This window comes from Oncorhynchus mykiss, chromosome 32 (genome assembly GCF_013265735.2).
Source record: "Oncorhynchus mykiss isolate Arlee chromosome 32, USDA_OmykA_1.1, whole genome shotgun sequence".
Taxonomy (NCBI): domain Eukaryota; kingdom Metazoa; phylum Chordata; class Actinopteri; order Salmoniformes; family Salmonidae; genus Oncorhynchus; species Oncorhynchus mykiss.
In genome coordinates this window covers 15611227-15625293 of record NC_050572.1, presented here as the reverse complement: position 1 = coordinate 15625293, position 14067 = coordinate 15611227, and the positions used below count along the sequence as shown (strand labels likewise).

Sequence of the window (14067 nt, the reverse complement as noted above, 5' to 3'; positions counted from 1 at the left end):
AAAATGTAGGCTGGCAGACACTACACACCTGGATTGCCTAGCTACCCACCCCTCTCCTGCCCTATTTCCCCACCCCAATTATTCTGGCTCACCATCCCCACCCCCAATCCTTATATTTCCTCACCCCCACTCCAAATCTTCTGTCTCCCTAGAAGGAGAATGAAGTTGTCCCTAGACGATGATGAAGGGTCAGTTTAGATGTTTAGAGGTCAATATATGTGAGGGTAGGTTTTGGGGAGGGTAAGCTGATCTTAGATATGTGCCAAAGGGCAATTTCTATGAGGGGCACCCACTTCCTCACAGACAGTGTTCTCTCCATCTTCATTCATCACTTTTCCCTCTTCCCAGATCCTGCGGCCTCGCCCCCATCGCTGACTCCCAACCCCTCTGACTCCCAACCGCTAACCCCCTTCCCTCTCTGACTCCCAACCCCCAACACTCCTTCCCTCTCTGACTCCCAACCCCCCATCTCTCTCTGACTCCCAACCCCCAACACTCCTTCCCTCTCTGACACCCAACACCCAACACTTCATCCCTCTCTAACTCCCAACACCCCATCCCTCTCTCTCCCAACCCTCAACCTCCAACACCCCATCCCTCTGACTCCCAACCCTCAACCTCCAACACCCCATCCCTCTGACTCCCAACCCTCAACCCCAACACCCCATCCCTCTCTCTCCCAACCCCCAACACCTCGTCCCTCTCTAAATCCCAACCCCCAACACACCGTCCCGGCCAAATACTCTATTGTTTAGTCTACTCTGAGTCATCAGGTATTCGTTGAGTACTGTCTGACTGGGCTGTCTATTCTAGACATGAAAACATGTGTGACTAGGATTAGGAATGATAAGGTTTATGAACACACCTTCCCCTTGTAAAGGCAGCAGGTAGCCTAGCGGTTAGAGCATTGGGCCAGTAACCCAGAAGGTCAGTGGTTTGAATACAGGAGCTTGTATGTTCCTAAGTGGCCTGGTTACAGTTTAAACTTAAATCGGCTTGAAAATCTATGGAAAGACCTGCAAATGGCTATCTAGTAATGATTTGACAGAGCTTGAAGATTTTTTTAAATAATAACTTGCGAATATTGTACAATCGAGGTGTACAAAGCTCTTAGTGACTTACCAATTCTAACATGTATTGACTGAGGGATGTGAGTACTTGTGTAAATTATTTTCAATACATTTGAAAAGATTCAAAAAACATGTTTTCACTTTGTCATTAATTGTTAATGGTGGGTCATGGGTCGCGACGTAAATGTATAATTATTTCATTAATTACTGAAATTGATTTGACCAAGTGCAACTGCGCTCTCGGTTCAGTGCGCTCTCTGCTCAGTTTGGCTGCTGCGCGAGTGGCAGAGGCAAAGGTAGAGGGAGATGCCGGTGTGCTTCGCGGTTTACCGGATCTTTTTTCTGAAGTTTTGTTGATGATCACTCCACGACCCACACGCTGCAGCGCTGTCGTTCAAGGCACTGCCTTGTTATTCCCACTCGCCATCATGAAATGGACTCATGCTAGCCACAAATTCTGACTGAGCTCAATCGTCATGAAACGCAAATACAGTGATTACTTTTTGTCTCTTCAATACAAACTTTGAGAAATAACGAGGAGCGCCCACAATGTGTTTTGTGTGGGGAAGTGCTTAGTAATGAGTCTCTCAAAACGAACAAATTAATAAAACGACACGTCCTAACCAAACATCCAGACACAACATGACGGTAAACCCAGGGAGTTCTTTCAGAACAGGGCAGAACGCTTCAGGAAACTGCTTCGAAAGTAAGTCAACTAGAAGACATTGTTGTCATTTTATAACAGGTGATGGATGATATGCAGAAATAAGGGAGTACTATCTCTCATAGTAGTAGATGTGAAAGAGAAACTCAAACAATCCCCTGGCCTTGTAACGATACACAGCTAATATCTAACGTTAGCCAAAGCAAGCTAAGTACAGATGAAGATGAAAAATGATCAGGCCTACTGTACATTTTACTGTAGAAATTATTGTTAAAAACAAGTCTAGGTTGGAACTGTTGCTGTTAAAATACAAGTAATAATTTTTATTCTGAACTGGAATAAACTGATTGAAGCAAGATGCTTTTTGAGGCAAACACTCACAGTTATGGGTTGCTTATCTGCAGCAGGAAGCAGTCTCCTGCTCGGATCCAGTTTGGCACCACATACATGCTTGTTGTATACTTCAACCAGCCACACACCTCTCATTAGGACTGTGTGTATGTGTGTGTTTTCTGGTCTACATCTGTGTGGTGTGATCAATCAGTTTTTATTCCAGTTTAGAATAAAAAAAAGGTGTATTAAAACAGCAACAGTTCCAACCTAGACTTTCTATCAACAATCATTTCTACAGTAAGATGTACAGTAGGCCTGAATGTTTTATCTGTACTGTTACTTAGGGTTGCACAATCAAAAAGCCTGTGTGTGTGTGTGTGTGTGTGCTTTTATTTGTGTGGTGTGATCAATCTGTTTATTCCAGTTAAGAATTAAATGATTTATTGTATTTTAACAGCAACAGTTCCAACCTAGACAGGTATGTAAGAGTGTTTTTAATGGGAAAAAATAAACATGAAAAGATATTTATGGGTATTTCATTGTTATTTGTTTTTGTCTATATTGCATTTTTCTTTAGGCATAAAGGCAATGAAATGTACCGATATTTCCGTATAGTTGCATTTTTTCCTAAGCTTGTGTCCCAGGAAAACACAGAATTTCTAATTTGGATCCCAGGTTGAAAAAGTTTAAGAACCCCTGGTCTAGGGTCTTGGTATATCGATGCCAATTGCATAAGGCTGAGTCCCAAATAGTACCAAATTCCCTTTATATGGTTCGGCGCAAAAGTAGTGCACTATATACACAGTCCTGGCACGCTGCTGGTGTCTGGTCGGTCCTGGCACGCTGCTGGTGTCTGGTCTGTCCTGGCACACTGCTGGTGTCTGGTCTGTCCTGGCACACTGCTGGTGTCTGGTCGGTCCTGGCACACTGCTGGTGTCTGGTCGGTCCTGGCACACTGCTAGTGTCTGGTCGGTCCTGGCACACTGCTAGTGTCTGGTCGGTCCTGGCACACTGCTAGTGTCTGGTCGGTCCTGGCACACTGCTAGTGTCTGGTCGGTCCTGGCACACTGCTGGTGTCTGGTCGGTCCTGGCACGCTGCTGATATCTGGTTTGAGCAGCATGCTTCACTGATGATGATGACGGTTGAAGCTAGTCTCCCCCCTCCTCCGCTGACACTGCGGTTCTTTCGCTGGTTTGGGCTGCGAACGTGAGGCTCGGGGGAACCAAGGGTATGGATTTAGGGATGGGCTGGGGGAAAGAAAGGAGGGCCAGGGTGCGTAGAGCCTGACCATCACACCAATCACTGTTTTTACAGCCGAAATCCCGCTGCAGTGCATTCTATTAAGCCAGGGGCCTGGGAAAGTTTGTGTTTAGCGCATAGAGGTCCAATCTGGTGGAAAAAGCATTGTCTGGGGCGTTGATCCCAACTGTACGGGACAGAGAGAGGATCAGGCCCATGGAGGAGGTCAGGGGTAGGGGAGGGGAGGACTGGTATGTCCCTCATTGTCCTGGAGGAACAATGCTAACTGAGGGAGATAAGGGCTCCGTTGTGGTCCATTTCTGTCTGGCTCTCTGGCTTTGCCTGTATATACACACATACACACACACGCACATAAGCACCCACACCCACAAGTAGGTGCATGCATGTCCATACACACACACACACACACAGACACACACAGCCCCAAATCCTTGACCCCCAGTGTGTACAGCTGTTTGTATTTGCCTATTCAGAGCATGATGACCCTTGAACTCTTGTCTCCGAACCAGACTCGACTATTAAAGAAACTTGCTGATTGAAGGTTGGCATTATTCACCAATGTTTTGGAAACGACTGAAAATATCACATCTCTTTCCCAGCATTCCTTTTCTCTTATAAAATGAGAAAGTCTCCCTTGGAGGCTCCTAGAGGCCCTAGGAGGGCCAAAACATCCAAAACAGGATGGGAATAGAACTGGAGCGAGGAAGGGGGAGGGAAGGTCGGTCTGGGACGCTGGGACGCCTCCGACTGGGGGCAACTGCCAGATAGGACCAGAAGCTAAGGATGATGTGAATGTATGGGCCTTGGACTTCTTGAGATCAAAGCATGCTGGTTAGGGAAGGAGCGAGAAAGACAGGGAGAGAGTAAGAGATTCCTCTGCAGGGGTAAGGTTTATTTATGAGAGCCTCGCTCGACCTTCAGCAATGTTGTTGTCTGTGAGATGACAGGAGTCGGGCGGTGACCACTTCCTCCCTGGCAGTCCCTCTCCTTCCTGTTTCCTGTGCTGCGAGGGGGAAGTGGCAGAGGGGGGAATTCCATGTGCTGCTGAGGAATCTGAATGATGTAGGATGCAGGGGAGACGTGTACATGTGTGTGGGTAATATAACTGCTCTGGTGTTCCTTAGCCATGGTCATAAATAACCTCTTGTTTTCAGGATACTATTTAAGAGATGAAATATGTTTTGTACCCAGTACATCAGCTCTACTTGGCTCTTCCTAGAATTCACCATCAGTTGTGTCAAAAGCTCTCAGGTTTAACATTCCTATGGGGTGGGATATATTTAAAAAGTAAAAATACACAACATTTTAACTATATATGTAAAAAAAAAATAAAAATAGCATGATTTGAAAATTCAGTGGATGGGTCGTTCCATGAAATTAGTGCCTTTTGAGTCCCTTCCATATTTAAGTAGAAATTGTGCACATATGACATTTCATATAAAATTAGTTCCCTTTTAATATTGACCATATGAAAAATGTATATGTCCGTCTCTGCATCCCCTGTGTCTTCTACACTCTTAGAAACAAAGTGCTATCTAGAACCTAAAAGGGTTCATTGGCTGTCCCATTTCCACAGAGGGTTCTACATTGGAACCCAAAAGGGTTCTACCTGGAATCAAGAACGGTTCTCCTATGGAACAGCCAAAGAACCTTTTGGAACCCTTTTTTTCTAAGAGTGTAGAAAGATTTGAACCCTCTTAACCCCAACATTTCTCCAAGTTTTCACCATCATTGTGAAGCCCTACTTATTTTGATGCTTTGACAAAGTAATTTCTAAAGATTCATGTTTATTTAATCTGATTAGTGATTCATTTTAAGGGTAATAACCTGTCCCTTCATTTTAAGATCAGCCCCTTTACTTGAACTGAACTCAAATTCTTATAAAGTGAAACTATGCCTTTTTAAATACATTTTTCAAAAGAAACATTGAACATCTAATAGTAAAATCATATTGTAAATGCAGGTGAGCTGATTCTACTCTTTCTGACAATTTTCAGGTATTTTGTGGCGAAAAACTGAGCGGGTCAAACATAACATGGCAACCCTGTTACCCATAGATAGGCTAGAAATGTTTTCACAATTAATTTTTTTTTGTGAAGCTTGTATTCAATTTCCCCTCCCTGTTCACACAAGAAACTTCCATCCCCCCTGTCACGGGGATTTATGGCGGATCTAAGATTCATTCATCAACACCTTTACGGTCATTTTTTATTTAACCTCTTGAGATGGAAAACTGTTTTTTAATGAAGTTAAACATGTGCTCTATATGACAATGTTCAAATTATGTGAAATAAAAAATGTAACATTACACTATTCAAAGGGCACCTAATTGGTGCAACAACCTGCATGCATATTATGAAGATCAAAGATAATATTTTTTCGTCCCCTTGTGTATTTGTGTTCTCACACATCTTCATTGTCCGATAGTTCTTAGTTCCAGTTTGTGCCCTTTAGTGGAAAACAATCATGTAATCCATCTCGGTGTGTTCTGTTCCAGGTGGGGAGAGGAGAGGAACTATGATGGGACAACAAAGAAGTTCTGGGTAAGAAAGGATTCCTAACTAATCACATATTCTCTCTCTTGTCTATTATGTATCAACTATATCTACAGTACATTCTAACCCATGCCACTCTTCCTAATAACGCTTGACTTTTCCAGATCGCTGCCAACTCGTGGGGGAAGAACTGGGGGGAGAACGGCTACTTCCGTATCGCTCGTGGTGAGAACGAGTGTGAGATTGAGGCGTTCGTGATCGGTGCGTGGGGTAGGGTCACTATGGAAGACATGCAGAGCCACCATCACCGCCGACTCAAGTAGAGACATGCACTCCAGGAACTCAGCACCCTCTTCCCCTACCCTGAGGGAGCAACTCAACTAGCCCCAGAGTGTCTACCCTTCAGCCCATACCCTCTTCCCCTCCCTACCCTGGGGGAGCAACCCAACCAGCCCCTGAGGCCCTGCTCTTACTCCCTTACCCCCACGCCAAAATTTGGGGGAACAACTCAACCAGTTTCCACTCTGACCTTTGGGGGAACCAACAACAACCACCCCAAGAACTTCAACTCTTAACCCCTTACCCCCTTGCACCCACCTCCCCTTACGGCAGCCTAGGGGTTTTGATACCCCAACCGCCCCCCCCAACCCAACTCAAGGTTGATGGCACCAAAACAAGCTCCAGGCCTGCAGGCTGAGAGAGGCTTCTCCATACAGCCTCCTCTGGCTTCAGGACACAGCAATAAGCACCTCAGGACTCATTATTCCAAAGACCATCCTTCCCAGACTCCTCGGCTTCAGCCTGGCATAGACTGTCTACTTCCTACTTCTGTTCTTAAGTCTTCACTTCCACTGCTATAATGATGAAAGAACTGTCTTGATCTGAACTCTCTCACTCTCCTCTTTCTCATTGTGTAGCTCTTCATTTGGCTGCCATGACAGATGGCTATCCATTTGGCTGCCATGACCGGTGGCTATCCATTTGGCTGCCATGACCTGTGGCTATCCATTTGGCTGCCATGACCGGTGGCTATCCATTTGGCTGCCGTGACCGGTGGCTATCCATTTAGCTGCCATGACAGGTGGCTATCCATTTGGCTGCCATGTCTATCTCTGGTCCTGGTTAACCCTCTCTCTGTGTTTCTCTGTTGTTGTGTATTTTGAAAGCCAACCCCTTAGGGACAGATTGGGATGGGGAGAACCAGAGTGATAGAGGGGTAGATGATACAGGCACCAGACTGGGCAGTTCCCACAACAAGAGACGATAGAAACTAACAATCTACTACAGTTTAGTTTAACGTTATCACTAACTCTTAGTCTAGCTACTTACATCGCTGATTAATGTATTCCTATTACTGTCAGCAGATCTAGTGCAGTTGCAGTAGCCATGCATATCTTCACATGTTCCAAAAATGCAGAATCTTACACTGGAAAGGGTGTTGGGCTAGAGGTAGGTGGGGTTGAGGGTTTAGTGAGCTGTCCATTTGACCAATAATTCATTTAATTAATTCATTTACCAAAGATTGCTGTTTTCTTTTTAGGTTAATTGCACAGTACAGTATTGAGTTTAAGCAAGCTCTGGAAGTGAAACTCAATGCCAAATTTCTCTTGAGTTTTCAGTACCACATAATCTATCTGTTTATGGAAGAGATGGTGTCAATCTTCCAATGATATCAAATCAACTTCGATCTCATGACCATGACAGCTCTTGACTGAAACCAACTGCTTGAACACAACTTTTCATTAGAAATAATATTAGTGGATCAGCCGTTTTATAAATCTCCCTTATTACTATTTATAAAGTATGTATAAAAGCAGAGATGAAGCTTGTTTAATATGTGTGGATGTGATTGTAGCAAGCGAGGAGCTTAAACAGCCTTTGAAAAACACATTCCATTTATTAAATCAACTGGTTGATAAAATCATATCTTGGAAAAATATGAGATCGATTGAAATAACAGTGTTGTCCTTTTGGTTTGAAGAAGGTGAAATGGTCACCACCAGATGATGCCAGAGACAGAAGAGAAAGAGAGACACTTGACTCCCTAATTCTTTTCTGATCGGGGTGGAGCCACTTTGGGCTACTTATTGGCCCGTCTCACTTTTTCTGGTTTGGTGGGTGGGACGAGCAAGAGTGGACACTAAGTAGACCAGAGCCAGCTCTTCCCTCTCTCATTTGAGCATGCCAGACATTATGGAGAAGCTGTGAGCTCACACAGGAAAGCATGTTCACGCAAGAGAGGGAATCGTGACAAATTTTTTTCAATGGTAAACAGCCTGAGGAAACCATCTAAGTTATCTACTATCTTTGATGATCCTTCAACGTGACAACTTTGTGGGTTATCAAATGCCTTAATGAAATAAGTGCAGTTTTTTTGGGAGCCTCTGGTTGAAAGATTAGACCCATTGTGTATTATAGTCTTAATCTATTTCATTCTGTGCATTTACATTTTAGTCATTTAGCAGAGGCTCTTATCCAGAGCAACTTACAGGAGCAATTAGGAGTAAGTACCTTGCTCAAGGGCACACCGGCAGGTTTTCCCCCCACTTTCGTCGTGCCGGGGATTCGAACCAGCAACCTTTCGGGTTACTGCCCAATGCTCTTAACCACTAGGCTACCTGTACACAGTGTTATGGTTATGCTGAAAATATTCTTATTGTTGCTGTTGTGTATTAGTTGCTTTGAGATATGTTTGTCTCCCACACAAACTCCCCCCTCCCCTGACCAGTTGCTTTAAAGCAGGGGTGTCAAACTGCTTCCATAAGAGGCCATACTGTCTGCTGGTTTTATATTTCAGTAAAGACCTAGATGACCAGTTGCTTTAAAGCAGGGTGTCAAACCCATTCCGTAAGAGGCCATACTGTCTGCTGGTTTTATATTTCAGTAAAGACCTAGATGACCAGTTGCTTTAAAGCAGGGTGTCAAACCCATTCCGTAAGAGGCCATACTGTCTGCTGGTTTTATATTTCAATAAAGACCTAGATGACCAGGTGAGGGGAGTTCCTTACTAATTAGTGAACTTAATTAATCACTCAAGTACAAGGGAGGAGTGAAAACCCGCAGACAATCAGCCCTCCGTGGAATGAGTTTGGCACATGTGCTTTAAAGGGTGCTCAGGAGGTGCATATTCTTCTGCAAAAACACACACAAATCAAAAGGTGAGGAGGTCGCCACACTCAGCTGCCAAAGTCTGTTCAGTGCTGTTTCATTGTAGTTTTTTTGTCAGTTTGATGGTATAAGCCTAATATCTCAGACACAACATGCCACTAACACTTCAGTATTTACCAATAGGCATGTGTAGGCATATACAACAGACTCATTGTGACGTTTCAAAGGTTGTGCATCTCCCCAAAATGTTTAAGTAGGTAGCTCAAGCCTCAACTGAAGCCAGTCAACACACAGATTCTGATATACTGATTTAACTTGATATTACCTTATGTAATGTTGCCCCAGGTGCTCTTTTTATATTGTCTCTCTAATTTTGCTCAAATTTGAAATATAGTTTTGTCATTAGTTTTTAATGTATCAGATTCCAGAGGTGCCAACTGTCCTTTCAGAGACAACATCATATAGTCTCACTCCACAATAAACTGCTTGGCTTCCCAGAAGTGATGTATTTTCAACTGTGACACCTTTCCAATATGGCTTCCAGTTGTCACGTTGTTACTGTAACTCAGCCAAGGCTCCTATAAGCCTACACCATTTCATACATTTCAAGTAGGCCTTTAGTTTTAAACCCCCATTACAACCATCACCTCTGAGAAAAGGACAGAGGCGCAAGAAAACAGACATGTGGATGGACAAGCAATGTTCAATGTGGAGGAAGGTTAGGCTATAGGAGGTAGGGCAGACATAGCCGCATGTTGTGTGAACCATGTGGTCTACAGAATATTTACTTTCACTTCAAACGGAGCGAGAGAGGATGATGGGGGGATGGTGAGGTGCATCATGGGTTCACGAGGCATGACAGTGCAGAAAGAATGGAGAACAGAAGGGAGGTGGGGGTTGAGGGGGGGACTGGGGAGGGAGTCAACAGAGCTGAAAACGGATACGATGACATCGTGTTGTTTAGAAAAGAGTACACCAGAATACTTTACCACTATTTAGGGCTTTGTTAAGCCAGTATCGCTGAAGCGTTATAGAACGCTCGATTTTCTGCAATATGTATTGAATAGAGCCCTCAGTTGTGTTCTTCACTTGACTTTTAATCCTTTATAGGTTCTAACCCCTGATGCTTCAATAGTCACATGATGGACGGACTCATGCCAAACATAGCCACAGTTCACAGGAGGTTGGTGGCAACTTAGTTGGGGAGTACGGGCTTGTGGTAATGACTGAAGCGGAATCAGTGGAATGTTATCAAATACATCAACCACTTGGAAACCAAGTGTTTGATGCCATTCCATGTGCGCCGTTCCTGACATTATTATGAGCCGTTCTCCCCTCAGTGTAGCCTTCACTGCCATAGCTATGCAACAAATCAACAAGTGACAGCTGATGTGCAACATCATTTAGTTTTTTGGTAGACATTACATAATTTTATTGCATTCATAAAATGTCATGCTTTTTGGTTTAATAAAAACAAATCAATTGTTAAAATTGTGAGTTCTAAAAGCAATATGAAAGGAATCCGCTAATGCGTTGCTAGGCAATAAAGAAGGCTACATGTCATTGTGTCATTTCTTACATTTTGCAAGATATTAACAAGTAGAATTGGGAGGTGTTTCCGCATGATTAATTTATTCTAGATTTTACATTACCGTTATAAGCTACCATAACTGTTCATAGACCTAGTAGTTTATTGGTGCAAGTCAAATCAGTTTTATCCTTTAAAATAATGTTATAGTACTATCCCATTAGTCTATGAGATACAGCCCCTAGCCAATGAAAAACCCCAGGGCTCTGTCCCAAATGAAACCCTATTCCATATACAGTAGTGCACTACTTTGACCAGTGCCCTGGGACACAGCTAGGCCTACTGTATAAGGTTATTGTCAATATGTTGGCTAACCAGATGGATCCTCATTCCCATGCAGTCATCCAGATAGTTATGTCCTTATAGGGATAAACCAGTGATAGACAGATAAGCCTGTCTGGATCAATGGGACGAGAGGAGAAGGCGATTGGATCCAAGTCATGCGGAGGAAAGGAATTTGGCCAAAGCTGGATCCAAGTTGGTCTGACTGTTCTTTTTTAGTTTGAGTGAATCATGAGTGTGATTCACTGGGTTCCATCTTTAGTCTGCCTATTCAAGGTGCCCAGATCTGTAGAAGACACTCTCTCGAGTCGATTAAAAATGAGATCTTTGTCAGTCTTAAAAAACTATTTGAATGGTATTCAGGGGTTAAAGTTACTCTGACATTAAAGAGCTACTCACTCAACAAAACATGTATCTTATACTATAGGACTCCTTCAAAACCACAGAACCCCAGTCAGAAGTTGGGTATTCAAAGTCAAAGACCCACTTCATATTCATTGATACATAGACTTTATTTATGACAAGATGTATAAATGATATATTTTATTTTCTGTGCAATGTTTATTATTATGATCTGTCTCTTGTATTGTGTGCACTAAATGAAACCCCCCTATAGTTTTTACCTGTGTGGCACAATAAAGTCTCTTAAAACAACCATCCCTGTCTGACTCATTGTCTAATAATGGAAGACAATACCGTGATAATACAAAGTTAAGGGGGGTGGGGGTATCGACACCGAGTGGCTCATGGGACGGGCGAGGGTGGGATGAGGACAGTTTGAGTAGGACAGTGCTGTAGCAGTTCTTTCCACCTCTGAGAGTCATAACTCAGACAAACAGACAGGAAGGCCAAGGAACAGGGAACGAGGGTGAGTTAATTTGCATACACTACCAGTCAAAAGTTTTAGAACACCTACTCATTCAAGGGTTTTTCTTTATTTTTACTATTTTGTACATTGTAGAATAATAGTGAAGACATCAAACTATGAAATAACATGATGGAACCATGTAGTAACCAAAGAAAGTGTTAAACAAATATTTGAGATTCTTCAAGTAGCCCCCCTTTGCCTTGATGACAGCTTTGCACACTCTCATCCAGCTTCATGAGGCAGTCACCTGGAATTCATTTCAATTAACAGCTGTGCTTTGTTAAAAGTTAATTTGTGGAATTTATTTCCTTCTTAATGCATTTGAGCAAATCAGTTGTGTTGTGACAAGGGGGTGGGGGTAAAAGACCAAGTCCATATTATGGCAAGAACAGCTCAAATAAACAAAGAGAAACGACAGTCCATCTTTACTTTAATACATGTCAGTCAATATGGAACATTTCAAGAACTTTGAAAGTTTCTTCAAGTGCAGTCGTAAAAACCATCAAGCGCGATGATGAAACTGGCTCTCATGAGGACCGCCACAGGAATGGAAGACCCAGTGTTACCTCTGCTGCAGAGGATAAGTTCATTAGAGTTACCAGTCTCAGAAATTGCAGCCCAAATAAATGCTTCATGGAGTTCAAGTAACAGATACATCTCAACATCAACTGTTCAGAGACTGTGTGAATCAGGTCTTCATGGTCAAATTGCTGCAAAGAAACCACTACTAAAGGACACCAATAATAAGAAGAGACTTGCTTGGGGCATGAAACACAAGCAATGGATATTAGACTTGTGGAAATTGGAGTCCAAATTTGAGATTTTTGGTTCCAAACGCTGTGTTTTTGTGAGATGTAGTGGAGGTGAACGGATGATCTCTGCATGTGTGGTTTCCACCATAAAGCATGGAGGAGGAGGTGTTATGGTGACACTGTCTGTAATTGATTTAGAATTCAAGACACACTTAACCAGCATGGCTACCACAACATTCCGCAGCAATACACCATCCCATCTGTTTTGGGCTTAGTGGGACTATCATTTGTTTTTCAACAGGACAATGACCCAATACACCTCCAGGCTGTGTAAGGGCTATTTGACAAAGAAGGAGAGGGATGGAGTGCTGCATCAGATGACCTGGGCTTCAGAATCCCCCGAATCCCACAAAACCCAATTGAGATGGTTTGGGATGAGTCGGACCACATATTGAAGAAAAAGCAGCCAACAAGTGCTCAGCATATGTGAGAACTCCTTCGAGACTGTTGGAAAAGCATTCCAGGTGAATCTGGTTGAGAGAATGTCAAGAGTGTGCAAAGCTTTCATCAAGGCAAATGGTGTCTACTGTGAATAATCTCAAATATAAAATATATTTGGATTTGTTTAACACTTTTTTTGGTTACTACATGATTCCATATGTGTTATTTCATGGTTGATGTCTTCACTATTATTCTACAATGTAGAAAATAGTCTAAATAAAGAAAAACCCTTGAATGAGTAGGTGTGTCCAAACTTTTAACTGATAGTGTATATTTGTTTGTTTTGTTTCTTATATGTAGCTAGGGAACTGACTGTTATTGGTGATATGAAGACCTTCACGCTGAGATGGCTGTTAAGCCAAAACAACAGATATGCTATCCATGATGCATTGAAATTAATTTAATAAAAGTAAGATTTATGTAATGTATTTTTCAGTGCAGACACATTACATTTGGGGGCCAAGTAAGGAAATGTGGACAGAGGCATGCATTCGATAACAACATATTTAAATTTCTCCCATTGTTCCTGGTTCAGGAATAGCCCAATCACCCATTACCTCAACGCCTAGTGTTTCTTTAACCTTCCAGATTATGACCATTGCCAAATATCTCAATCGAGGTGCAAGCTGTGACTGTGGACATAGGCATTGCAACAAACACATCGCCACCCCACCCTAGTGGTCCAGGAATTATCCATCACATTCTGTCCAATTCTTCTCTCATTGTCTACAGGGTGTTCTAGAACCCTCCATGGGTTCCTTCAGTAGTTATGTGAAACCTAGAGTATTCTTGAAGATGTCAACAACTGTAAAGGACAATAGACGTTTCCACAGGATGAGGGTTGGGGTTCGAGGGAAGCCTTTTCTCACAAAAAACTAAGTTGTGAAATAAAGGAGACTGGTTTCCCTTAACGTGTGGGATTCTTATCTCCTATTAGTGTTGACATCATGCCAGTTAAGGTAGCCCTAGGGAATTGTTTTCCACTTGGTTGTGCAGTAGTTTCTTCATTACAAACGATACATAACAATGCAAAAACATGTCATGGAGGTCTCATGTATTAGCTTGTGACTGGGGCCACCTTGGGTCCACTTCTTAGCTCTTTGCCTTGGGGAAAGTAAAACATGTCCTGGAGGTCTCATGTATTA

At 42.9% G+C, this 14067-nt stretch overlaps 1 protein-coding gene across 2 annotated transcripts in view; it reads left to right on the top strand.

The window, feature by feature from the left end:
- LOC110487989 (tubulointerstitial nephritis antigen-like) overlaps window positions 1-11458 on the top strand; it is a 63182-nt gene extending 51724 nt beyond the window's left edge. For both annotated transcript variants that reach the window (XM_036971735.1, XM_036971734.1), the window contains exons 11-12: window positions 5826-5871; window positions 5988-11458. In XM_036971735.1, the coding sequence (XP_036827630.1) occupies window positions 5826-5871; window positions 5988-6146 (205 nt within the window). In that variant the 3' untranslated portion in view covers window positions 6147-11458. The remainder of the gene's footprint in view (window positions 1-5825; window positions 5872-5987) is intronic.
- Window positions 11459-14067: the final 2609 nt, after the last annotated feature.